Below are 26,430 nucleotides of genomic sequence, written 5' to 3'. Positions count from 1 at the left end.
TTGGATCTTCGCTAACCATTTCCCCTTGAGGTTGCATAATATACTCCTACTTCCACTAGTGATATGTTTGACGATTTCTTGGCCGAACCCGTCAAAAAGCTCATATAGTTATCGGCACTCCGCAAATTGGCCTGGACAAAAGAAAATCCAATGACCCATATTATAATCTAATTATGATGGCTTCATCCGAACTTCAATTACAACAAATATGCAATCTATTTCTCAATTGAAAGCTCTACACATCCAAATGTATCATGATTGTCTATCCGAACAACGTTAGAAACTAAAGTTGAATTTTTGAGATGTTTGTCTAATACTCCCTAAAATTACTTAATGAAGGCGCATAGTATTGCATCGTGTACACTATTTTAAAAGCTCAGAGTATTACAAAATTATACATGTACTACTCTGCACACAAATATAAGCTCATCTCCTGGTACCACGGCACTTTATTCAATAACATAGTTGGAGAATTACAAGACACAGGACTTTTGAAGGGATCATGTGATCAACACACGTGGGATCCCCTAATCTCCGAATGAAAAAGAAGAAAACATAGGACCCCTAACCTTATTGCAACACCACCCAGATTACACCACATGTGAAACTATAACATTGAGGGGTCTTTTACCAATACATATAACAAATTTTGATCCTCACGAACAATTATACTAATAACAAAACCATATTACCAATACATATAACAAATTTTGATCCTCAACAATGATACTAATAACAACACCATGGCATATGTAAGAGCTCATCGTTCCGCTTATGCTTATGCTTATTCAAACCATTTATTAGCAATTACAAAATAATTTGTGAGTAAAACTTTCGTATTTGTGTCCTTAGCTATTCAAAATCAAATACTGTAAAAATAAAATACGATGAAAAACACAAAATTAACTAAAAATTAAAATTTAAAACTTAAATAATTTAAATTATAAGCATAAACATAAACGAAACAATGACACTCTAACGTGGGTAGGTAATGTGAAGCATCATGGGCGGGTGTAGATGCCAATCGCATCCATGAGCACTCCAAAGCGTCCAAAGAAACCAACAACATGGGCACCGCCCTGCAGCGGGACACTGAAGTCTGTTCCACTACGCACACCGAACTCATATGTTGTAATGTCGGTGACAATCTTAAGGTACGTCACAACATCAGCTACAGGTCCAAACTTGCCATGGGTTCCAGAAACTTCTATCACATGCTCCGTAGGGCCTAACATGATCTGCAAGAACAAACGAAGAGTAATTAAATTATTGAGTTGTCATACTTTTGAGTATATATAGACAAAATTTCTTAAAAAAGACGAGCGGTCAAATTTGACTAGTAGTAAATATTAGTATCTAGTGACAAATTAATATTTGAAAACAGAGGGAATAGGAATTTTGTTAAAGGAATTAAATTAATTTGAATGGTGCCTGGCCTCAATAATCACCCAAACAAGTCTAATGGTGATTAAATTTTTGAATGGAGGTATCCTCTGTCCTAAAATAAGTGCAGTTTTACACTGTTCATGTCCAACATTTGACCGTTTATTTTATTTGAAATTTTTTTATGATTAGTATTTTTATTGTTATTAGATGATAAAACATGAATATCACTTTATGTTTAACTATTTTTTTATTTATTTTTATTTTTTTTAATAAGACGGACGGTTAAACGTTGGATACGGATACCCACGGCTGTACTTATCTTGTGATGAAGGTAGTAGTAGTTATTAGGCCAGTTAATTTGGAATATGAGAAGCTTAATTATTCAAGCATTGAGAATTTTGCACTGTACCGTGGTAGCGTGTCCACCGTTACCACCCCATGGGCCCACGACATGCTCCTGTCCGTCAATGCCACTGTAGGAGAAGCTTATGGAATCGATCGCATTTCCGCTACGAATTGTCATGCCGGTGAGTTTGATGGGTGTCACAGTGATGTCCTGAGCTGACCCTCCATATCCACCCCACTGCCCGATCTTCACCAATGCCGGCATATTCTGCGTATATGAGCCAATTCTAAGTAGTAATTAATCAATCCACTCACAAGAGAGGACTAGAAAAATTAATCATTGACTTATTCGGCTAATTCCACCTATAAGGTTATTTAATTAGGGAAGAAGAGGAATAATGTGTGGAATTAATCCCCTCTAATTTCACGCATATGGGATTAACCGAATAAGATCTAAATGTTTAAGATATAGCTATCTACTTCTCCAACAAGCAAATACATGTAATGCAAAACAAGCAGAGGGGCAGAAGCTACACATATATATTGAAGTGCAAAATGTAACTAGACATATATTCATAGTACCGTTTCGTAAGTACTTGACACTTGGAGGAATGATAGCTAGCTTGTTAATTTTGTGATTGTATTGTGCATAAGAGGCCCCTATTTATAGTGCTTGTTTGGTAGACTACTGATCTCGATCATATGAATGTGCATGCATGCGTGCAAATTCAGTTTCCCCTGGCTCTTTTTGATATATACTCTTTTATGTACGTCTATATTAATTGAACTTAGCGCAGTACAAGTACATGTACAGTTTCCATGTGCCCTCAAACGTTTTTTTCACTTATGTAACAAGTAGTAACGTGAGCAGGAAAGCTTTGTTACAAGTAGTAACGTGAACAGGACATGCATGCAAGTATACGTATTAATTGTCAGTAACTTGCGTTAAGCTGGCTAAAGCCCTGTTTATTTCAGCTTTGGATTATTATAATCTAGATTATTAGAGCCTAAATTATTGGGTTTGCAAGTCTAAAGAGGGGGTGGGATGGCATGGTGGGTATTTTTTCACCCAATAATCTAGAAAAAGTTTACCTAAATAAGCTTATCAGATTATAATAAGCTGGATCCAGATTATAATAAGCTACTTCAATAAATTGTCTGTTTCTTTCAGTTTACTCCCAATAATCTGGATTATAATAATCCTAAGCTGAAAGAAACAGGGCCTAACTTGCGTTAATGCCTATGACTTGATTAAGCTCATGGCAATATAGTGTGTTGAGCTGACATTAATTTTCAAGCTCTGGCTGATGGCTTTTAATGTGGAGTATGATCGACTTAGTTAAGCTTATGACAATAGGCTGCTCAACTTGCCACGTTACGTTGCTTTAATTTACCGCATGTTCTTGACATCTAGCTGGCGCACGTAACATTTATTTACAAGACATATGGATATTTAATACTCCTATTTAATACCACCATATGGATATACTCCACAACCTAATTAAGAAACTACTCTTTACCCCAAGCATAATCTATATAGGTGGAACCAAATACTTAATTACCTCATCCCCCTCTCTCTTTCCATTCACTACTTCGTGTATATGCCACCTTGATTTCGATACTATTATTTTAGTTTGGGCGAAGAGTCAAAACGTTCTAGGGTCAATTTAGTCACTGATATTTTTAAATTGTTCAAAATAATTATCGTTTGATTTACATAGTTCTTGAGAAAAAAAATACAGCGTGAACATGCCACATCATCTTCACATGCAAAGTTAACAATTAAATATCCATTCTACCCTTATATGGTTTCTCCCTTTCACCCGCGAAGTGAGCGTAACTCGATAGATTAGTATCCTTATGGTGAAACCAATACACCCAGGTTCAAATCCTGGACTTAATAAGGGTGATCGTATTTACGACTAATTATTCTTTCAGCGGTAGGCGCCATACTCGTCGACGTCGACAACGAGGCACTAGTGGTGACTTCGACAGCTTCAAGATATACCGGCTCAGTTTTCTGGAGGTGGCTTATAGGGTAGGGTGTGCACATATGCGTTTGTAGGGGTCGGTATGCGTGTGTTGTGAGCGTGTGCGCTTGTACCGTGTTTGTAAGAAGAAAAACTTCCTTACCTCGCGCGTCAGATCTAGTATTACATGGCATGTTATTAGTTAGTACCATGGGAAGCATCCGAATCCTCTACCAATTGTTGGTAAGCGGATCCATGTATAGTTTTTGTTTCCTAAGCTCTGTTGCCCTGTTTGGGGCCTGTTTTTGGTTTTGAAAGCATCAATCTTAAGCTGGTATCTATAGCAGTTAAGACCTGACGCAGTTATGCTGGGCGAATTGTCTTCTCCAACGAAAAAAAAAAGAAACCAAAACTTCGATCTGGATTTTTTTTTTACTTCTAAACGAATTGTCTCATTCTTTTTTTATTAAGATATAGATTTTACCTCGATTTTTAATTGCATGTTTTTTAAAATGTTAAACGGCGTATTTCGTGCAAAGGCTTTCTATATATAAATTGCTTTATAATATCAAATATATTCATTTTTTAAATTTGTAATACCGCAATCAGTCATACACTATTATCTTTCTCGTTTTGCATACTCACACTTAATCGAACGGGTTAGCCATTGGCAGTTAGCACTTGGTAGAACATATGAAATTTCACTATGCAAAAGGGAAACCAACCGTTATGGTTTGATTCTTTTCCTCGCAATCTTTCTGAATATTCAATCTTGGCAGCACAAATGAAATTTCGGTAGACAAAGGAATTTAACCATTGGGGTTTGGTCAGTTCCCCCTGAATGCCCAAATGAAAATGCATATATGATACTGTCGTTAGTAGTTCTTGGGTGACTGGAATTGCTTCCATCATACTTCGTCTCATAAAAAAAACAAATCTAATACGTGATACGACACATCATAGTATTGTGTTTAGATTTATAATACTAGTATATGTTCTATTAAGATTCATAGTACTAGAATATATCGTATCCTTTACTAGGATAAAGGGAATAGTACGCATGGTCAAATTGTGATTCCCCATGTTGCTTCCATCATACTGGGTCTGTTTGGTTCCCGGCCAAACATTGCCACGCCTAAGCTTAAGAATTTGTCACAATGGTGGCTAGCCATACTTTGTGGCTAAGGGTCTGTTTGGTTCCCGGCCAAACATTGCCACGCCTAAGCTTAAGAATTTGTCACAATGGTGGCTAGCCATACTTTGTGGCTAAATTAGACTGTTTGGTTTGCAACTAAGGTGTGGCAAAAATATTTTGGGTGCTGTTTGGATTGATGCCACAAATGTTTGGCAAAAATTTGTGGTAGATGTTTGGATTGCAACCACATCTTGATAAAAACACCCAGTGGTAAGATTACCCTCCTCACAAAGCAATCACATTTCAGCAGCAAAATGTATATAAGTAGATTGGAATTAAAGTGCACATATATTGAAATATTAGTCCAGCTAAAGATAACACTCCAGTAACACTAGTTGAGCTATTACAATAATATCAGCAACCATCCAACTAAAACTATTTCAATGACATTTTCTAGCCATTTGTCATGACCACACTGCTAAAATTAGACAACCAACAACTAATACATATATTCTAGCCATCATTCCTTATAACACAAAGCCAAAATGAGTGCACAGCCATACAGAAGTTCATGTGCACATCACACAGACAGTTCGCCAAAAAACTACTTTAACAAGCTATGCTTCACAGGTTAAGCCCATCTTTCTCACATAAGAACTTGAACACCCAAGCATTTAGTGTAGCATCACTCGCATTGCACAACCAACCACGCTTACCTTTATTCTCCTTGTCAGACAAATACTCACCAACAAGAACCCTTTGATCAGGTGTCATTGGGATTGCCTCTAGTTTCTGCCACAGAATTGCATGTGGATCAGTAAGCTGTGGCATTGGTGGAGGAGCTGTGGTAGCAAGTGTTTCTCGAAGTGATTTCATCGTAGTAGCGATTTCATCATTGGACTCGGCAAAGCGACTCTTGCTTTTTTGTGGCTTTTAGTTGGTGATTTGTTGCCTCTTGGACGCTTCTTTTTACCTTGACTACCGCTGGAAGAGTTGTCAACAGTTGCATTCGTGGTTGGAGATGGCAAAGTGTCAGAATCCTCACCAGTTGGCTCTTCAGGTTGTGTGTAGCAGTTGAGGTCAAGCATATCTCTTGAATCATCGCTATTTGAACCATCACTATCGTTCATGCATGTGTTTTGATCCATAGCCAAAGAACCATCGGCACTAGATCCCGTGAATAGCTCCTGCATCTCATTAAAGAATCTGATGGGCTTAGAGAGTAGGCGTCTTGCTCTATCCTGCATAAAGAGCAAACATGTTAAATTGCTATATGCAGTTCAGATTCTAAAATGTAACATGCAAACATGTCAATTTTGTAGAAAACTTACACATAGCGTTGCCTTTTCAGATTCTGAAATAGTCACCAAGAATCTTGTATGGTCAAATGCGTTGCCACTCTTGCTCAATGCTGCTGCAATATACTTCCAATTTTCTTTGTGATACCTGTAGTGACGATCCACTTGATCGGCAGTCACCCCCATACCAAACTTCTTGTTTAAAGCATCAGCACACAACATGTGGTGACTCTTTTTTACCTTAAAACCTGCATGTTGTTTTTTCAAGTATTCCATGTACCACTCTAGCATGAATTTTGTTTGATCCTCATGCCAAGTCAAGGACCTCTCATGAGAGGTTGGAAAAGCATCAGCCTTCGCCTTTCCTTTAGCCATTCTGTTTTCATTCACAAGAGACAGCTCAATACATTAGTTACATAATTTAGAGAACAACTTAAATCTAAGGTACAGTTTGTCCTACTTTATCTTCCCACATCTTTTTAGCCGTATCATCTCTTTTCTTTGCCCATGACAAATTCTCCTGGTGCATATCAGTACGGTTTCTTACACTCCGTGGCAGCGCTGCATACCAAGCAGCATCGTCATACACATAGACATCAGGACCGTCCTCTATAATCCAGTTATGAAGTGCACAACAAGCCATCACAATTTTCACTTGTGTTTTCAAAGGAAAAAATGGTTGGCATTTAAATATTCTGAAGCGGTTCTTCAAGGCACCAAATGCTCGCTCAATAGTTGTTCTAAGAGAGGAATGCCGAAGGTTGAATAACTCCTTTGGGTTCTCTGGTTCTCTAGCGCCCTTATATTCTTTTAGGTGATATCGGGTACCTCGGTATGGGGGTAATACACCAGGTCTAGCTGCATATCCGGCATCAGCTAGGAAATATTTACCTACATATTTTTTGTGCATATTAATTAGCTAAGAACAGAATTGAAGTTTCAGATATGGAGCTATTAGGATATGATGTGAATAATCCTACCTTCTGGTATTTTAAGGCCATTAGTACGTGATAGAGCATCTTGAAGCACATAAGAATCATGGGCAGAACCTTCCCATCCAGCAAGAACATATAAGAACCTTAAGTCAAAATCAACTGCTGCTAGCACATTTTGTGATTGAAATTTCTTTCTACCCCTAAACCGGTCTTGCATATGCATAGGTACACATGCTGGAATATGTGTACCATCCAGGGCTCCTATGCATCCCTACGAAAATAGACAATTTTGTTTAGAACAAATATAGGTGAATATGGCCCTAGACTCTTAGGGTATACTTAAACAGGGATTATCAATTTTGATGTACCTGAAAGTAGGGGTGAAATCTGCCATGAGAGCTTGTTATCTTTTGATGTGTGTCAATGGATTTGATGCATACAAGGTCACGGGCAAGGATACAGAGGGCATCTAAAACAAGATTGAAATACCTACTAACAGTCTCACCCGATCTCATGAATTCAAATGCAATTGGTCTATTTGACCAATTGTGACCCACAACGTGAATAAACATAGCGACTTGTTCCTCTATTGTGACATGAAAAGTCTCCTCTAGCAGGGCACGTGATCTAAGCTCAGCACACAACTTATGGAAGACAACTTTCCTCATACGAAGCTCACTTATGCAATGTGCTTCGGTTCCATGGTATAAACGGTCTAGACGTCTTAATCTTTCAACATCTCTATCAAGCATGGGAGCATATGTAATGGCTCTTTTCCTTTTTCTTCTATTAATCCTATACCAATACATGGTTAGGCACACCAGAATTCCAGCAATCAATCTTCTCCTCCATATATAATGGCAGTAGTCCAAGTAATACTGTAAATACAATTTTCTTTGACCCATCTAAAACATATTTTCAGAAAAAGTATGGAATCAGTAAGAGAAAAAAACTGATAGTTGATATCTATCTATTAAGGTCACTGCAAATACTGTAAGCACACTGTTACTGGTTATCAGTATCAGTAAGAGAAAAAAAACTGATAGTTAATATACTGTAAGCACACTTTGAATATCTTGAAAGCAACAACATGATATGGATATCTATCTATTAAGCTCACTGTTTATCATATATTAGTCAAGAATGAAATCTATCTATTACTGCATACATATGCATAAAACTAATAGTGAAGAACTAGTATATATTAGTTCAGATCCGGTCCACATTCTAGTGCCACACGATTATTCAATCACCATCAATTATACAAGGATGCACATGTGCCTTAGTGCTAATCAGGCAAAAAAAAAAGGCACAGCTAAAGACTTCAGAAATCAACACGAAATCCATCAGATCGATGTCAGTGGAAAAGAGAGAATATTACCTTCCTTTCCGGCTGCGCGGAAGCGTCGTCGCCGCACACAAACGGCAGCTCCTTTCGACCCGCACAGACGCGTTGCTGCACACAAAGAACTTGATGAAGACGCAGCTGCTCCTCAAACACAGAAGTTCTTGTGTCCCTTTAATCAGATCTACACATGAAAAAATTAAGAGATTTAATAGATGTAATGGATCTAGGAGAGGAAGAAGGAAAGAACGCACAACCTACAGGAGAAGGTAGCTAATCACAAGATCAACGAGCATGGCCGCGGGAGAGGATCTGCCATGGAAACGAGGTAGAGAGCAGCCATGGATGGGAGATGAGGAGAGATGGGGGTGGTGATATATCTGAGAGTAGTTGAGGGACGGTGAATTTATCGTGGTTGTTGGGGAGTTTTTTGCGGCAGTGGCGCGCCACAAATCAGTGTGGCGGTGAAAATGTCCGCCAAACTTTCGGGGGAAAAAAGTGTGGCGGGAGGGCTTATGAGCTGTGGCTAGCCTAGCTTTAGTTGTCAACCAAACACCTACCAAAATACCCGTGGCGAGCCTTAAGTTAGGCGTGGCAATGTTTGGCCGGAAACCAAACATGCCCTAAGAGCCTTTACAATGTAGGTCATGCATAGGCTTGGCCCAAGACGCCACTAAGGCTTACTCCCTCCGTCCTAAAAAAGACCAACCTAGACATGGATCCTAGGACAATGAATCTGGACATGAGCGTTCGATCCATGCCTATGTTGATTTTTTTTTGGACGGAGGGAGTAAGACCCAGGAAGACCACAAGGTCTATAGTCCATGTAGGAAAAACAAAACGGAGCCACGTCTTTCGCAGCGCGTTTGTAGTCTTCTCTCCTCACGCCAAGAACGGGTGACCAACGAAGATCACGCGGGCTTCAATTTGGTGAGCCCATCCATGAACGTGGCAAAGATTCATACCGAATCTGTGACGTGAAGAGATCGAGCTAAATGACAGCTTGCCACATTATAAAGGCCTTAAGAGGAGAGGAGAAGAATTTCTTCTAATACAACACTGAATCAGCAGTTCAATTCAGGACTAATAGTGACAAGTTGTAGTGGCAGAGCCAGCAAATTGCTCAGATCTTGACGTGGCCCAGCCCAAAGAGTTAGGGCCTGTTTGGTAGAGCTCAAACTCCTAAATTTATTTTCAGGAGTTGGGTCTGAAGTGGAGTTATGGAGCTAATAAACCCAGCTCCACCTCTCTAGTGAGAGAGCTCCATCCAGCTCCGCTCCATTTTTAGTGGAGCTGAAACGGTTTGGCTGAGCTCCAGCTCAGGCCCTTAACCTCGATAGGAATGAAATTTTCTGGCCCAATACGGTAAACTCGGCCCGTTCTTACAACTCTGTAGATAGGGTTGGTCCAACTCGATAGTTCTGGTCGAATCTAAAGAAAACTCCAAAGCCCAGAGATGACACGGCCCAATCCGAAGCGAAGCTAACCCACCCACCCAAATCGGCGAGCCGTGCAGCCGCCGCCGTACTCCTCCTCCCGAGGCGTCGCAGCCGCCGCCACCCTGACACCTCTCCCCGCCGTCGCGCCGCCGGCGCTCGCGGCGCCCATCCACCGTCCACCTGTTGCCACCGCCGCATGCGCCAGAGGGAGGCCTAGCGCGCTCGCGGATCCCTCCTCCTCCTCGCCTCGCCCGACGACGACGCGGCTTCCAGCGATGCATCGCGCGATGCGGCTGCGCGGCCTCCTGCGCCCGCAGCTCCTGCGCACGCATGAGACCGGAGGCGCGCTTGTCGTGGGGCTCGGAGAGCCTGGCGGGAGCGCGGTGGCGCGGAGGCCGCCTCCCCTGCCTTTCGGCGACGGGCGGCGGCGGCCGTCGTCCCGGTTCTACTGCTCCAAGGGCGGCGTCGGCAGCGTGGAGGCGGCTGTGGGGAGCGGCGGAGGCGGTAGTAGTAGCAGCAGCAGCGAGCAGGAGCACGCGCGGCTCGGGGAGAGGGACCAGAAGGAATGGCTGAGCGGCGAGCGGTTCGTCACCGGCTGCAGGAGGCGGGAGTCTCCATTCCTCACCAAGCGGGAGCGCTTCCGCGACCAGTTCCTGCGCCGCGTCGTGCCATGGGAGAAGGCCACCCTCTCCTGGCGCAGCTTCCCGTACTACGTCGAGTAAGCTTGACGACGAACTGGCCCGAACACTCTAATCTGTAAATGTTTTGCTCGTTGAACCAGACTAACTTAGATTGTGTGCTCTCTCTTTGGTTGCAAGTGAGGACGCAAGGCAGCTGCTGAGTGATTGTGTGGCGGCACACCTGCGCCACAAAGATGTCGCTCTGGAGTATGGTTCTCGGCTGCAGTCCTCTGGTGGGAGGATATTGCTCCAGAGCTTGTCAGGTGCTGTGTGCAAATGAGGTTGAATTTTTCGTTAATATGTGTGTCTTATTAATCGGATGTTGGAATGCTGTTATTTTTGTTTCTATAATGCAGGAACTGAGCTCTACCGGGAGAGATTGGTAAAAGCACTTGCCCATGAGCTACGCGTGCCACTGTTGGTTTTGGACAGCAGTGTTCTAGCTCCATATGTAAGATTTCCCCTCATTATGTTGTACTAAGTATTAGATAATCCTTTTTATGAGCAAACCTAATGCATCATTTTATAGGATTTTGGTGAAGATTGTTCAGAGAGTGAGGAAGAAGATGATCATGCAGAATCTGAAGATGAAGGGTCTGTGTCAGAGGTGGAAGATGAAGGCGATGATGATGAAGAAAAATCAGGTGAAAGCGATGATGATGATGCTATTAAATCCGTGGAAGACCTCAAGAAGCTTGTTCCATGCACTCTTGAGGAATTTGCAAAGGTGTTTGTTTCTGTTAAGCTGCAGAACCATATTGAAGTCTGACCTTTTAAAATTCTTAGAAAAGCTTTGTTCTGATATATGTTTATACCACTACTTTGTATCAATACATTTGTTTAATGAATGAGAGAAAGACCTTTTAGACAAAGAGAAAAAAATCCCTGCAAATACATAAGTGGCATTATTGTTAATAACTTTATTCAAGCCGAATTGTTCCCATCTTTTTATTGCAAACATCTTTTAGTGCAAATTATAATCATCCTTGTTTCCCCCTGTATTTGTTTGCTTCTATTTCTGGCACGTGGCTTATGCCTTGATCACTTATGCTTCTAGAGAGTTGCTAGTGCCCAGGGAAGTTCATCAACATCAGAATCCTCTGACACTGCTGAGTCTCCTGAAGATGGGAAAAGGCCGCTCCAAAAGGGTACATGAGCTACCTTTCTTTTTCATCTTGTTTTTTAACTACTTATCAAAAGGAGTTGGTGTGCTCTACGCCCCCACTTCACCAGATCTTTTGTGGACCGATCTATGTAAACATAGATGTGTTATTTGTAAAAACATTTGGTAATACATTCAATTCTCTATACTTAGCAGCTGCCAGTTGATCTAATGTGAATTAGGCATGCAATTCTTTGAATATGGGGTTTATTATTATCTCTTATTTATGTATGGCTAGACTTATGGAATGTTTATTTGAGAGCTGTTGCAACGCCCTGGCAAATATGCTAAGTATTGGCTTAATTGTTCATAGCATTGTATCTACTGGTGAAATATGATATTCAAGCTAGACCTTCTTAGGGCCTGTCCAAATGAGCTTATCCGCTCATTAATTAATACATGGATTAATTAAATACTATAGATTATAAAGGTAACAATAGCTTAGAAAAAGTTATTGAAGCAACGGTGATGCAGAATGTTTTTGGAGAAATCGTACTTTTGAAAGCGTGGCATGGCACGAATAATCCATACCTCCATTAGCTAAAAAGAACGGGGCCTTAGTACTTACTGAACTTGAACAAAGGTCGAAAAGTTGCCAAAGGTCAAAACAACTTTTCTAATTGTTTGTTTAACTATTTCAGGAGATAGGGTCAAGTATGTTGGAGCATCAGTGCTTGTTGAAGCAGATCACAGGTACTTATTGGGAGTTAAGCTTACCCATGTTTGGTTTATTGGCTACTTGTGTCATGGCATTCATGCTTTTGTATTGAAGTTCTATTGGTCTAATTAGATCCAATATTATGGTGCCTCACTTGATCCGGTACCTTTTTTTTTGTGTTGTTTGCAAAGCTGACCTTGCAATAATGATGCATCAGTGCCGTGTGCAACAAGTTGACATAGACTATTAGATGTTATATGATGCGAGGAGTTTGCCTTTCAGGTTGTTTGGTTATCTAGTCTTAAAAAAGTGAGTATGTTTCTGAAAGTTGTTGACAGCCATTCACATCGGTTAACAGATCTGAAAGATAATAATGAAATCTAATGGAACATAAATAACTTTTATAAACTCAAATTTTTCCAATCCATTTGGTAATTTGGATGGGTGGGCTATGCATATGCATATGTAGACATTACAAGCAGCAAGCACATGAAACCATGGGTTGGTTTAGACGACGTGTGTTAGTCTAGTTGGATGCACGCTCTTGCATTGACAGTTGAGTATTCATGTTCATAATGCTGGTGAAATTGGTGATTCAACTTCTTGTTGCGTCAAAAAGGCATGTTGAACTTGTTTGTACTGCATATTATCCATCGAACCCTTTCTTCTTACATGGTTTTAGATCTTCGTACTTCTTGATGCTATTCATGATTCATAACATATATCTTTCATATCACAGGATCAATTTGGGGCAAATTCCTACTCAAGAGGGAGGAACAAATGCCTATACTTCTATTAATGGCAGGTGAGTTTTGTGTAGGTTAGGACTAGAAGGTTTAGTTGGAACTTTACTCCATGTTACTGCTGTTACATTTTGAGCAATATATGCCTAGATTCAGTTGTTATTTATGGTGGAAGAGTTACTCCTGAAATGTATATCATTTGCTGGCATGTTATCTTAATATTCTACAAGTTTTGCTTTAAATCTTTGTGCATAAAGTTCTTGCAGTTTCAGGTGTGACGTAGGTGCAAAATATCTTAATACTTGTTAGTGTGGTCTCTACTCATAGCCACTAGTCATATTTATGTTTGTTTCCATCTCAATAGTCCTTTGTATCACCATTGTTTCTGATGAATGAGTTCATTTTACATTTGATATTCCTTATATCGAAAACTAATCTTTTAGCATTGTTAAAAGGCACAATTTGTGTGAGAAGTTTATTTTTTAACACCATATTATGTCATAATTGCAGGACATTATCAAATGGACAGCGTGGAGAGGTGTATGAGATCAATGGCGATCAAGCAGCTGTTATATTTGATCCTTCTGAAGACAAGCTGTCTGATGATAAAAAAGATGAAGCTAGCAAAGAGCATCTTGCTAAACCAGCAGTTTGTTGGGTCGACAGTATGCTTCTATTCCCAGTCATCCATAGTTTTGTAACTGACCTGAAAATTCTGCAATTTTAACACTGATCTCATTTGTACTTTTAGCTCAGGATATTGAGCTTGACCATGATATACAGGCAGAAGATTGGCACATCGCAATCGAAGCACTTCGTGAGGTAATTTGACAGAAATTATTTTTTGTCTAAAACCTATATTTTGTTGAATTTTCTTGTTGTTTGCATTGCATAGTTTTGACGTCTTGTTCTATGTTGTACACTTGGTGAGATATGCAGATGCTGTAACTACTATACTTGTGTCTTGTATGATCTGCTAATGAACTTAACTGTACTGGGTCTCTTATATAAATAGGTACTGCCATCTCTACAGCCAGCCATTGTTTACTTTCCTGATAGTTCCCAGTGGCTGTCTAGGGCAGTTCCAAGATCAAATCGCAGGGAGTTTGTTGAAAAGGTAGAAGAAGTGTTTGACCAGCTTACTGGGTCTTTAGTTTTGATATGTGGACAAAATATAACTGAGGCAGCGCCCAAGGAAAAAGAGCCGGTAAATTTTAGATACACTTATTGTTCCAGCTGCTTGCATTTATATTATAGGCAGTTAGGCACTTCTTTTGGATCTTATTTGTTTTTTCATAATGCAGAAGACGCTAGTGTTCCACAATCTTGCTCGCCTATCTCCACTGGTAATGTCTTGTTAATCTATCAAAGAAGTTATGTTTAGTTTATGGTACTCTTCAAGTTCTTTGTTCAACTGTTCAGAAAACACTTGCATTCTCCTACATTTGCTCTGCTGCTCATCTTGATTTTATGCATGGAAAACCATGTGAGGTTCCTAGGCCTTCAGACTATATCCAGCTAGAGGGCGGGGGGAGGGGCAGTGATCTGGCCCCCTCTAACATTTTTTTCCACACATAACCACCTTATTAATTAGATAATTAACCTAAATAACAGTGTATTAGGCCCCTCCCATGTCTGAATCCTGGCCCCACCACTGCTTGGGAATAAATGAAAAAAACAGTTGCTCATCTAACATATAACATATATATATGTGCTGAATAGTCCCATAAACTCCAGTAGGTTAATAAGATTGGCTTGACATCATGCTGGTTTTTGGAAGAAAACGCAAAGGGATGCTGATATATGTGATCCTGTGCCATATCAAGCTGTGTTTATAGTGCTGTTAGAAAGCAAGATCTGGCTCAGCCTAGTCTGAAAATGTAGTGACTTTCACTACTAGGTACGTTGGGAACAGCCAAATATAGCAAGGTTGATGTGTACCTGTTTGCTGCTGCTACAATGATGTATTGAGCTGTGATTAGTTTCAAGTACTAGTAATTGGCAAATTGTTGCTGTTGCAATTATTATTTTTTAGATAATGGAATATAACATCCCGGCCTTTGCTCAAAACAATGGTTACCACTTACCTGTTAGCTAATAAGAAAAAGGCAAAATGGAAATGCTTTTTAAAAAGACAACTTAGGTTTTCCATATGCAACCTTTAAAACAAACAACGCTACCAGGAAATACTCAACTGTAGTTTTGCCACAGGAATAGTTAGAAAACAAAGAAAGGTGTTTTGATAGGAGGAGCTTATTGGTTTTGCTGTACATCATTCTGTGTTTTGCTGCTTGGAGAACTTGAATGTTCTAAAGAGCTGCTTTTCTTTCTAACACCATGCATGGTGGGTTTCCCGCAACCTATAGTCACAAAAAGTCTATTAATCTGTAATACCATATTTTCAGACATCATCCTTGAAGCGGCTGGTAGGTGGGCTAAAAGCGCGGAAGCCTTCAAAGTCAAATGACATATCAAAGCTCTTCAGAAATAAATTCTTTATTCCTCTTCCAAAGGTAAGTTGACATCTTTTTAGTACTGATTCTCTGAAGTTTTCATATGTGAATCCTTCCAAAGGTTTTGACTGCGGTTGTTCACTGACATGTAATGATCATGCGTCTGTGTGTTACATTATGCCAATAACTAAATGCAATTCCTCTGTGATTAGACAGCTGTTGCCTTTAGACTTTACAGCTGGGACTTTAATACTCATGTTATTTCCTTTTATGTGCAGGATGATGAACAGCTGAGAGTTTTCAATAACCAGATTGAGGAGGACAGAAAAATAATTATCTCAAGGCATAACCTTGTAGAAATGCACAAGGTATTGGACATGCTGATTACATGTGCTTTAATCAGTAATTTTGCAATTGCTTTTGAATTTCATTTACTGACCTACAAAACCATATGGTTAAAACATCACTTCCTCAAAGTGCTTGCCTTTAAGTAATGACTGATTAATGTAGGTGCTTGAAGAGCATGAGCTATCATGTGAGGATCTTTTGCATGTGAAATTGGAGGGCATTATTTTGACAAAACAAAGTGAGTGTGCTAGCTGGATCCATATTATGATGCGTATATGCTATACTTTTACCTGGGTTGCCAGTGTTATATATGCTTTGTTGATCATATGAAAATTTGAAGCATAGTGTCTTCAAGTTGAAGTTTGTTGGAGTTGACGTTTGAATGTTCTGGTTGTATGCATTTTTATTTGATTTATGCAATCACATGTGAAATGTTACTGCACAATTACCCCAGCAGAAACACATAATATAGTATGCAACCACTGTCTGCCAACTACATGGCCCTATCAATTTGTTTTGCACCTTCTTGTGATGAAACTTAACACACTAATAAATACTTCTTTTCTAATACTGCATAATGAATGCAACTCGCTCAACTAATTTATTGGAGTGATAATTAGGACAGGTTCTTACTTTATGCATACGTAATTTCATATACATTGAAAATTTGGAATTCCAATTGCAGGAGCAGAGAAGGTCATTGGATGGGCTAGAAGTCACTATTTATCATCAGTGACGTGTCCCTCTATAAAGGGTGACAGGCTGATCATTCCCCGTGAGAGGTATTTCATCATTGATTTTGGGATTCGGTCATCTCTGTTGGCTCTGCACTGACAATGCTTTCTTGTTTTTTTTGAAGTCTGGACCTAGCAATTGGAAGGTTAAAGGCACAGGAGGCTTCATCGAGGAAGTCTTCTGAAAAAATTAAGGTAATTTAGCTTTAGTTGTTTAACTTTTCTATTAGTTGCTAGTCTTATTTGTCCTGCTGGCAAGTCATTGTACTGCGTTACTTCCAAGCTCAAGGGGGATCTTCACTGCAGATTTTGGCAAAAGATGAATTCGAGCGCAATTTCATTTCAGCAGTTGTACCTCCCAATGAAATTGGAGTAAAATTTGATGATATTGGTGCTCTTGAGGATGTTAAGAAGACACTGGATGAACTTGTTACTCTTCCAATGAGGAGACCAGAGCTTTTTTCTCATGGGAACTTGTTAAGGGTATGCCTTCCTGTTTTTGTTATCGTGTCTACCTGCACCTTTTTTTGATCTTGTATATAGTGTTTTTGCTTCATTGTTACCACTTGGGTGTATAAAATACCTTGGAGTATGTTACCAATCCATAGCTTAAAATCATGGAATGTTATGTTCTAATGTACAAAAAATTTAGTGCTATCCCTTTCTATATAAAGAAGCTTGTAACTTGTTGGGGCCTTTGGTGTTCTGACTCGTGACTCTACAAGTTTGTTTGCAGCTATGTCACTATTGCTTGATGTTGTTTTATAATCAGCGATTATCTGATGCCAATTTTAATGGGGACGTCTTTTCTGTATTATCTGCTTTACCTGTTACAAGTTATGTCTTGAACATATGATATAATGGGTCATAGTGAGTCTACAGTACTATTACATGTTTGCACTAGACGCAAAAACAACAAAATGTTAATTGGATGGAAAATAAATCCTTAAATCAGGTCTCTAAATAGTTTTGTCCCTTTATAGCATAAACTTTGTTCCTGATTTCCTCTAGGTGAGTTGGTTAGGTGGCTCTAGTAGCACTCCTTAGGTACTGGGTTCGACTCCCCGTGGGAGTGAATTTCAGCTTGGGGTTAAAAAAATTCCCCTCGTCTGTCCTACACCGAAGCACAGGTCTAAGGCCTGGCCAGGTCATTGGTCGTTCTCACATGGGCTATGGTGCTGCTGTGTAAGGTTGGGGCAGGGGTTCGGGGGTTTTCTTGACCTGCATGAGAAGGTCTTCTTAGCAAAATACCCCGGGGTTGTCTTAACCCCCCCCCCCACCCCCACCAGGTCGAGTTTGAACCTACTTGCTATGGCTGTTGCACGTCAAGGCGCAAGTGTTGCTATCACAGATGAAAATGCGAAAATCATTAGAGATGTTAATGAGATTATTGTTTTATGCCATACTGCTTGATTCCACTGTATTTGCCAAGTTGGCAAACCTGAAGTTCAAGGTCTCATGACCATCTTTCTTAGTTCAACTGTGCCCTGTGTGTCAAAAATTGTATGATAGGCATTCATTTCAAAATTCAAACTTCGCAAATTTTTACCAGGCTAACTATATATAGGTTTAATCATACAGAAGTGGTATTAGTAGATTTGTACATTGTACATGATATTCTTAGTAACAACATATTCCAAGAAAAACTTATGGTCAAACTGCTAAATAAATGGCTGCAACAAGTCGATCCATGCCTTGCAAAAATTGGAGTATGAAACAAAATCTGGATATTTAGCTTTGCTTTGTTGGGTGTACTTCCTTATTGTTATGTTCTGTTAATTGTTTTGCATATGCATAAAATTTTCATTGTTGTAATTTTAACATGACATGTTTGTATGGACCTTTGTTTAGCCTTGCAAAGGTATATTGCTTTTTGGACCTCCAGGGACAGGGAAAACACTTTTGGCAAAGGCACTTGCAACAGAAGCTGGAGCAAATTTTATCAGCATAACTGGTTCTAATCTTACATCAAAGGTTCTGTCTGACTCTTTTGATTCTTTTTAACTGTTTGGACTTGGAGTCATGTACTCATGTTAAATCTTTTATTTATTTCACCATAGGTAGATTTCTATGCCCTTCTGTATTTAGTTTTCTCCCCTTCATCAAAGTTTTTAAGTGAATGAAAGACATGATAATGCCAAACATTCTTTTATAAATGGTGACTGGACAAATTACTGACTATATGAACTGTGCTGGTGCTGCAGTCTGCACTGAATCAAAATCTCTACTAGCTCCCACACCAATTTCAGTACAGCTTTTATTTAACGTTTTTCCCCATCTTTTGCGAGTGTGTGCCTGCCACTTGAAAGAAATTAGGAGGCAACACAGAACTTAGCAGTCCATCCCTTGCATAAAACTTTTCTCATGGAGCCCTTGTCCATATATTTCTCTGTTTACAGTGGTTTGGAGACGCTGAGAAGCTCACTAAGGCCCTTTTCTCCTTTGCTAGTCGGCTAGCACCTGTTATCATATTTGTGGACGAGGTAAATTTTGCTTCCGTTAATGAAACTGGCATAGTCATTTATATTCAGGAGATTATCTTGTGGTTTCCAATTTCATACGAAATCTCTTTATTCTAATGCAATTTGTATTTGATAATGACAGGTTGATAGCTTACTTGGTGCAAGAGGTGGTGCATTTGAACACGAAGCAACAAGAAGAATGCGGAATGAATTCATGGCAGCTTGGGATGGTTTAAGATCCAAAGAGAACCAAAGGATCCTTATTCTTGGTGCAACAAACCGTCCATTTGATCTAGATGATGCAGTAATTCGGCGTTTACCTAGGCGGTAAGATCTGCAATCGTGTGATTTTACCAAAATTATCTAAGCTTGGTCAGTATATCAAAATGACGGTCTGTCAATGTGATATGTAGGATATACGTTGACCTTCCGGACTCACAGAATCGAATGAAAATTCTGAAGATTTTACTTGCAAAAGAAAACCTGGAATCTGATTTCAGATTTGACGAACTAGCCAATGCAACTGAGGGTTACTCTGGTAGTGACTTGAAGGTATTGCTAAGCCCTCCATAGCGGTTCAACTCTTAACCTCCTGCTTTCCAAGAAAACATCTACTAGCCATGTTTGTTTTGTGTATGGAGACTAACGTGGCACTTTCTGCAGAACCTATGCATCGCAGCTGCGTACAGACCAGTTCATGAGCTTCTAGAAGAAGAAAAGGTGATTTGTCCTTGCTTGTAAATATTTATACTTCAAGCTAGGTGATTTGTCCATGCTTGTAAATATTTGTACTTCCGTTCTTAAGCTTTGTTCATCATCTTGGATGTGGTGTCCCCACGTTTGTTCATACGATCTCCATTTTTTTAGGGAGGCGTTAGTGGCACAAAAATATCTTTGAGGCCCTTAAAGTTGGAGGATTTTGTGCAAGCAAAAGCAAAGGTATAACCTAACCACTGGCTACTGCATCTCCAATGTTTCACTGTGCTGTGCTTTTGTGATACTTATCTGGTTCTTTTGCCCCCTATACAGGTAAGTCCATCCGTCGCTTTTGACGCCACGAGCATGAACGAGTTACGAAAATGGAACGAGCAGTACGGGGAAGGTGGAAGCAGGAGTAAATCACCATTTGGGTTCGGCAGCTAACATTGTTCTGTCAGTATTTTTAGTTCTCACATTGTATCATCTGCATCATTAGCGAGCTCCAACTTTAGCCATAGGAAGCCAGCAATAGGCGCTTCTTTCTCTGATGTGCCCGCCTCCTTTCCTTTTCACCTATATCCTATTTCAGAGTTATGTGATCCCTGTATCAATAGAGAAACACCTAATCACACCAAATTTTCCTGAGCCTTTTTGAACAAGTGCTCCGTCCTCCTGTTGTAATTTTGATGCATCCCTCTGTTGAAACCTGACCAAACTGTAAATAGCCGAAGAAGAAATTTTGTCCCGAGACAACAGATAATATGCTGTTACAACAAAATAAATCCCATATTCTTTCCATTTTGTCAACTGCTGAACTGCAGCTACTGCTCTCCATGGCAGCTCGTGCATTATCATTTCATCATTGAATTTTTCTCTACCTTTGCAATGTGGCTGCTCATTTTCCATGTCTTGCGTTGGCCGTTTCGCTCTTGCTTGTCCATGTTTCCGGCTTTGCCGGCCTGTAATGTAGTTCTACCTGCCATTCGATGCCGGCGAGAGCTGGGACTCGGTGAGCCGTCGTCTTGTCTTGCCGTTCTGTGACCGGCAAGTGTTTCCGCCTGTAGACTGTAGTGGTGCTGCACGCCTTCATTGCCTTTTTGTCTTCTGATTACGTGCGTGCAGCGAGCGAGTTGGACCAAAGCACTAGTACGTGGCAATTTGGCACGTTTTGGAGAGCGCGACTATGCGGCGAATGGAACTCGACGGCGAGATAAGCGAAATTTTATTGTTTTGTTTAGAACTTTTTTAATTTTAGAAATAAACCTACCCTCTTGAAAATTACCACGTCACCTCGCCGGCATGCTGAAATAACTCACACCACTTGGGGTTGGTATATATACGGCCTGTTTGATACGACACCAATTCTAGCTCCACCTCTCATATAGCTAGAATTCAACTATTAAACTTGCTCTAAGCTGGATTAATTGTATAGTATATTTTTATAGATAATTATTATATAAATTGGCTATTAAAATTGACTATAAATGATTTAGAGTAGATAGTTGACTATACTATTAAACTTAGCTCTAATCTGGGTTAGGCTTCCAGTATACCTAGCACTACCGGGAGGACTGCGCGTAGGGGTGGAAACGAGCCGAGCCAGGCTCAGTTAGGGAAACAAGCTAAAACTTGAGCTTGGCTCGGCTCGTTTCCTGGCTCGAGCCAGCTCGAGCTGACTTGCAAGCCTTCATGTTGAAACACCTCTTCATATATATTTTTATAATTATTAAGAAAAGCAAGGACAAATTATCATCATATAAAATTTAAATAAGTTTATATATTCAATTCTTCATAATCTTAATGATAAATTTTAAGTTGACAAATAATAACACCATAAAAAATAAAATAATTGATATAAACACATGATAGCCTAAGCTCGCGAGCTAGCTCGGCTCGGCTCATTTCAGCCACGAGCTGAAAAGGAGGCTTGGGCTTGGCTCGTTTGGCTGACGAGCCGAGCCAAGTCCGAGCTGAGCTCACGAGCCCGAGCTTTTTTTTTTTTTCCATCCCTAACTGCGCGTCTGCCGCCCAGCCCACCACCGGCGACGGGTTGACACGTGCGGCGAGCCGCCGTTGCTTGACTGCCCAGCCAGCGTGGCACATGACATGATGATCATCGAACCTTCAAGCCTGATGACATGATCTCTCTACCATGATTTGTGGATCCTTGTAGTCTGCGCTTCTTTTTTGTACGTTAAAAAAAAAACTTGTAGTACGCGCTTTTGTGAATAAAAAGTATCAATGGGCACCACAATTTAAACTATATTTTATAACTCCTATCACAATCATATATACCTTTGGTGTTTGCCCATATTTTATTAAAATTTAGCGTTGCTAATTTAATAAGATAATAAACTAAACTAGTCAAAACTCATAGTATAAGCCTGTAATTGTTACAGATTTCTGAGAGGGGCTTGAAAACGAACCAGAGCAGCACAAACAACATCTGGTGCCGGCTAGCGCTAACATAACAGTCAAGTCTCAAAATTGGCAGCGCCACCTACTCCCTTCTTTGGTCTCCATGCATGCCACCAACCCAAAAACTCACAAGTGACAATCCGACGTGGCACCGTGAAGTCGTCTCGTTCAAAAACCAGTCCTGTATGCAAAAGGTAGGGAGTGCATGGTACAGGCTTAACAAACTCCAAATTTCATTCATTGACCAGAGTTAAGTATCCCCAAATTTCGAATAAGAGCTTTTATATGTATGTAAGTAACCAAAGAAACAATTTTTGTTAACCTTTTCACCTTGTATCCGATGATTTTTTTTTGTTTTGTTTTGCATTGAGGATAGGAGAAAATTATCGAGAACCAATTTTTCACTTTGTATAGGCTACTTTCCATTCTACTCCCTCCGTCCCAAAATATAAGTATTTTTAGAACAGTGCGAAGTCAAACTTTTTAAATTTTAACTATTAATAGCAAATAAATTAAAAAGATTAATCATGTAAATTTGATGTTACTATATTTATCATTAAACGAGCTATCATAATATGCAACTCTTTTTATTTAAAACATCTTACTTTTGTAGATATTGTTGGTCAAAGTAGCACCTCGAAGACTGAACCGAGATAAAAAAAATCTTATATTTTCGGATAGAGAGGGAGTAGCTCTCACGCATTGATTGTCTATAAGAACTATGGAACCTTGGAAAGTTGGTGCTCTTACAGTCTTACCGTCAGATTACTTGTTGTTTTTGTTTTTTATTTCTAACTTGGATTACAATTTCCAAAATATTATGGGTCTATTTAGATTAGTGCCAAGATAAATGTTACCAAAATTTGGCAATGCCAAAATTCTGGCAAATTGGCACATTGCCAATATTTAGTAACAAACTAAATATAGCCACATAATTATTAATTTTATTAAATAATGGTATTGTTAAAAATGTCATCAACATGAACAGGTCCTATATATTTATGTAGTCTAACAGCAAGTGAACTCTCTATATAGCACTATACAATACCTATGTTTTTTAATAGATGACACTATTAACTTTTGGTATACGTTCAACTATTCATCTTATTAAAAAATTGTGTAATTATCATTTATTTTGCTGTGAGTTTTTTTATCACTAAAAGTATTTTAAGCATGATTTATATCTCATACATTTGCATAAATTTTTTTTAATAAGATGAATAGTTAAACATGTGTCTAAAAGTCAATGGTGTTATCTATTAAAGAACGGAGGGGGTATATCATGAAAATATTACTCACGGTGAATAAAAGAATAAATCTTATGGTGTTAAACAATACAAAATTTTAAAATTTAATGATCAAAGTTAGTCATGTTTGACTTAGAACAAATCTAAAACGACAATGAGTTTGAAATGGAGGGAATATTTACATAATCTTACAATTAATTATTACATGGTCTAGAGAAAAAACACATGGAATTATTGAAAACCAAGTGTAAACTTAATCTGTGTTATAAATAATAATCCCTTAGGTACAACTTTCGATTATATTGAAGCCGATTTATGTACAGGAGAAGAAGTTGATATATATGACCATAATCCATAGGAGACACTGATAATACTCTCTATCCAGAAGTCTCAACGCACGTTGTTACTAAAACCAAAGAACAATTAACTAATCCCGCATGTAACAAATATCAATGAATTGTACACATACATGCATATAATGACAAATGAGTATTTAGATAGCTACTCGGATTCTAATTAACAATTTTATCTAGCACCGCAAAATAAAAGGCAAATATTTGATTAAGACTTTTGGATAGAAAATAAAATATGATTTAGACTTTTGGATGGTGGGAACCATACGGAGGTAGGCTGGATCAACTCGTGGATATTCCTTGACCCATGTTTGTTTTAGATTACTGCAAAAGTGAACATTTTAAAAATTTGGCGACACCAAAATTTTTATAAGGTGGCAGCATTGCTAAATTTTAGAGTAAAGTCCATCACCGGTCCCTAAACTTGTACCGTTGTGTCATCCCGGTCCCTAAACTCGCAAATCGACCGTTCAGGTCCTTAAACTTATTCGACTGTGTCATCCTGGTCTCAAAACTTGCAGATCACTCGTTTAGGTCCTCCAACTTGTTCAGTTGTGTCACCCCGGTCCCTAAACAAGACGGTCTAAAAACTTTATACCAAAAAATAATTCATAACTTTTTCATGTGAACTCTAATGATGACAAACTTTATATCAAAATTGTAGCCCTCGACACGACCTACAACTTTGTAGTAGAAAAGTTTTTGAATTAAAACTGTTTAGGGTCCCAAAATATTGTTGCATGTTTATAGATTTTGAAATTTTAATTTTAAAATTATATTTTGGGACAAAAAATGACTTAAAATAAAAAAAATCGACTACAAAGTTGTAAATCGAGGGCTACAAGTTTGATATAAAGTTTGTCTTCATTAGAGTTCACATGAAAAAGTTATAAATTATTTTTAAATATAAAGTCTTTAGACCGTTCTATTTAACCCAGATGATATTTAAATCCAAGTTTAGGGACCGGGGTGACATAACTTAACAAATTGGAGGACCTAAACAAGTGATCTGCAAGTTTAGGGACCGGGATGACACAGTTGAACAAGTTTGAGGACCTGAACGATCGTTTTGTGAGTTTAGAGACCGAGATGACACAGCGGTACAAGTTTAGGGATCGGTGATGGACTTTACTCTAAATTTTAGTAGGATAGGCTAAATGTATTGGTATCAAAATTTTTTAGGCATTACCAGTATTTGGTGACAAGCTAAACGCATTGGTATCAAAATTTTCTAGGCATTACCAGTGTTTGTTAATTTTTAAAAAATGATATGGTACAAAATGGCACTTATCTGAACGGGCTCAAAGAAACACTTTAAACTTAATTAATTATTATGTTAACTCTCTTATTTTACGTGCCCTCAAGTTCTCGGTCTCCATTAATCGCAAGCCGCAAACATGGCCTACGACCAAAGGTTGTTGACCAACCCAGATCGTTTTTCTAAGACCTGTAATTTACGCGTATATAGCTCAGCTATTTCAGTGGTAGTATAAAGTTACTCCTACTGGCTACTAACACAAGAGAAACGTGGAAGCCGTGTGAGCCGTTCGACGAGACCGATTGCACGAAGCAGCTAGGAAAATGTGGATAATAAGGTCATCTCAAACTAAAACTATCAAAATAGTTTTTATACTATACTTTACATGTCATATAGACATTATTTATAAAAATTATATACCCAGTGAATGGCATCTTTAAATTAAATTCTCATCTAATCACCTCTCTTCTCTCTTTTTTTTATCCACAGTTTTTATTCTTGTTATTGTGTTCTCTCATTTCTTATGTCTCCTTTTATCCACCGTTTTCATTATTGGTTCCTGTGTTCTCTCTTTTTATCTATCATTTTTATTCTATAGAGATGGTTTCTTGTATGAGAAATAATGTTTTTATCTTTTTACATCTCTTCTCTTTTAACTCTTTTGTCACTTTTGTCACATTAGATTTTTGCTTACGTGATACTCCCTCCGTCCCAAAAATAAGTGCAGTTTTACACTATTCACGTTCAACGTTTGACCGTTCGTCTTATTTGAAAATTTTATATGATTAGTATTTTTATTGCTATTAGATGATAAAACATGAATAGTACTTTATGTGTGACTAAATATTTTTAAATTTTTCGCAAATTTTTCAAATAAAACGGACGGTCAAATGTTGGGTACGGATATCCACGGCTGCACTTATTTTGGGACGGAGGTAGTAACATATTTAGGGCATGTTTGGATTGATGCCCTACTAAAAATTTTGATAGTGTCAAATCTTAGTCAAGTTTTGGTTGCCAAAACTTTGGTAGGGTAGAGTTAAAAATATTCATTTGGATTGAAGCCAAACTATACTTATAAGAGACAAGTTCATTGGCAAAACCAAATTTATAGCATTAATAGTGTTTCAACCTATGTGTTTAGATTGTTACCCTACCAAAATTTTACAATCCAAACTGCCCATTCTATGGATGGATTGGCCTAAAGCATACTACTCCTAAGAAGGGCAGATCCGTAAATTCATTATCTTATACACTCTCGAGCCGCGAACCAACCACCTTCGCGACACGTCAGCATCCCCCGACCCCCGCGGCCGTCTCGCCCCGTATTTATTAGCGCCCGGCCGCCGCGCGTCTCCTCTC

At 39.0% G+C, this 26,430-nt stretch overlaps 3 protein-coding genes across 3 annotated transcripts; 1 reads left to right on the top strand and 2 right to left on the bottom strand.

Annotated features, from left to right (window-relative positions):
- Nucleotides 1-421: 421 nt before the first annotated feature.
- Nucleotides 422-2,367, bottom strand: LOC9269817 (salt stress-induced protein). The gene is made up of 3 exons (XM_015787101.3): nucleotides 2,314-2,367; nucleotides 1,796-1,999; nucleotides 422-1,238 (listed from the first exon to the last, which is right to left on the bottom strand). The coding sequence occupies exons 2-3, from the start codon at nucleotides 1,994-1,996 to the stop codon at nucleotides 1,002-1,004; spliced, it is 438 nt and encodes a 145-aa protein (XP_015642587.1). The 5' UTR covers nucleotides 1,997-1,999; nucleotides 2,314-2,367; the 3' UTR covers nucleotides 422-1,001.
- Nucleotides 2,368-5,165: 2,798 nt separating this feature from the next.
- On the bottom strand, nucleotides 5,166-8,597 carry LOC4340549 (uncharacterized). Its single transcript, XM_026026297.2, is given in 6 exon segments — nucleotides 5,166-5,762; nucleotides 5,765-6,077; nucleotides 6,168-6,282; nucleotides 6,375-6,510; nucleotides 6,595-6,695; nucleotides 8,451-8,597. Coding segments are annotated over 4 exon segments (744 nt in total). The 5' UTR covers nucleotides 6,389-6,510; nucleotides 6,595-6,695; nucleotides 8,451-8,597; the 3' UTR covers nucleotides 5,166-5,460.
- Nucleotides 8,598-9,882: 1,285 nt separating this feature from the next.
- Nucleotides 9,883-20,599, top strand: LOC4340548 (uncharacterized). Its single transcript, XM_015788880.3, has 24 exons — nucleotides 9,883-10,571; nucleotides 10,672-10,796; nucleotides 10,890-10,984; nucleotides 11,063-11,260; nucleotides 11,591-11,681; nucleotides 12,337-12,388; nucleotides 13,093-13,158; nucleotides 13,607-13,761; nucleotides 13,848-13,918; nucleotides 14,112-14,303; nucleotides 14,401-14,442; nucleotides 15,502-15,609; nucleotides 15,828-15,917; nucleotides 16,060-16,135; nucleotides 16,583-16,679; nucleotides 16,757-16,826; nucleotides 16,938-17,114; nucleotides 18,483-18,605; nucleotides 19,031-19,114; nucleotides 19,236-19,420; nucleotides 19,507-19,645; nucleotides 19,757-19,813; nucleotides 19,961-20,032; nucleotides 20,123-20,599. The coding sequence occupies exons 1-24, from the start codon at nucleotides 10,129-10,131 to the stop codon at nucleotides 20,234-20,236; spliced, it is 2,922 nt and encodes a 973-aa protein (XP_015644366.1). The 5' UTR covers nucleotides 9,883-10,128; the 3' UTR covers nucleotides 20,237-20,599.
- The last annotated feature ends 5,831 nt before the right edge of the window (nucleotides 20,600-26,430 follow it).

This window comes from Oryza sativa, chromosome 6 (genome assembly GCF_034140825.1).
Source record: "Oryza sativa Japonica Group chromosome 6, ASM3414082v1".
Classification (NCBI taxonomy): Eukaryota; Viridiplantae; Streptophyta; class Magnoliopsida; order Poales; family Poaceae; genus Oryza; species Oryza sativa.
This window is presented reverse-complemented; position numbering and strand designations above follow the sequence as displayed.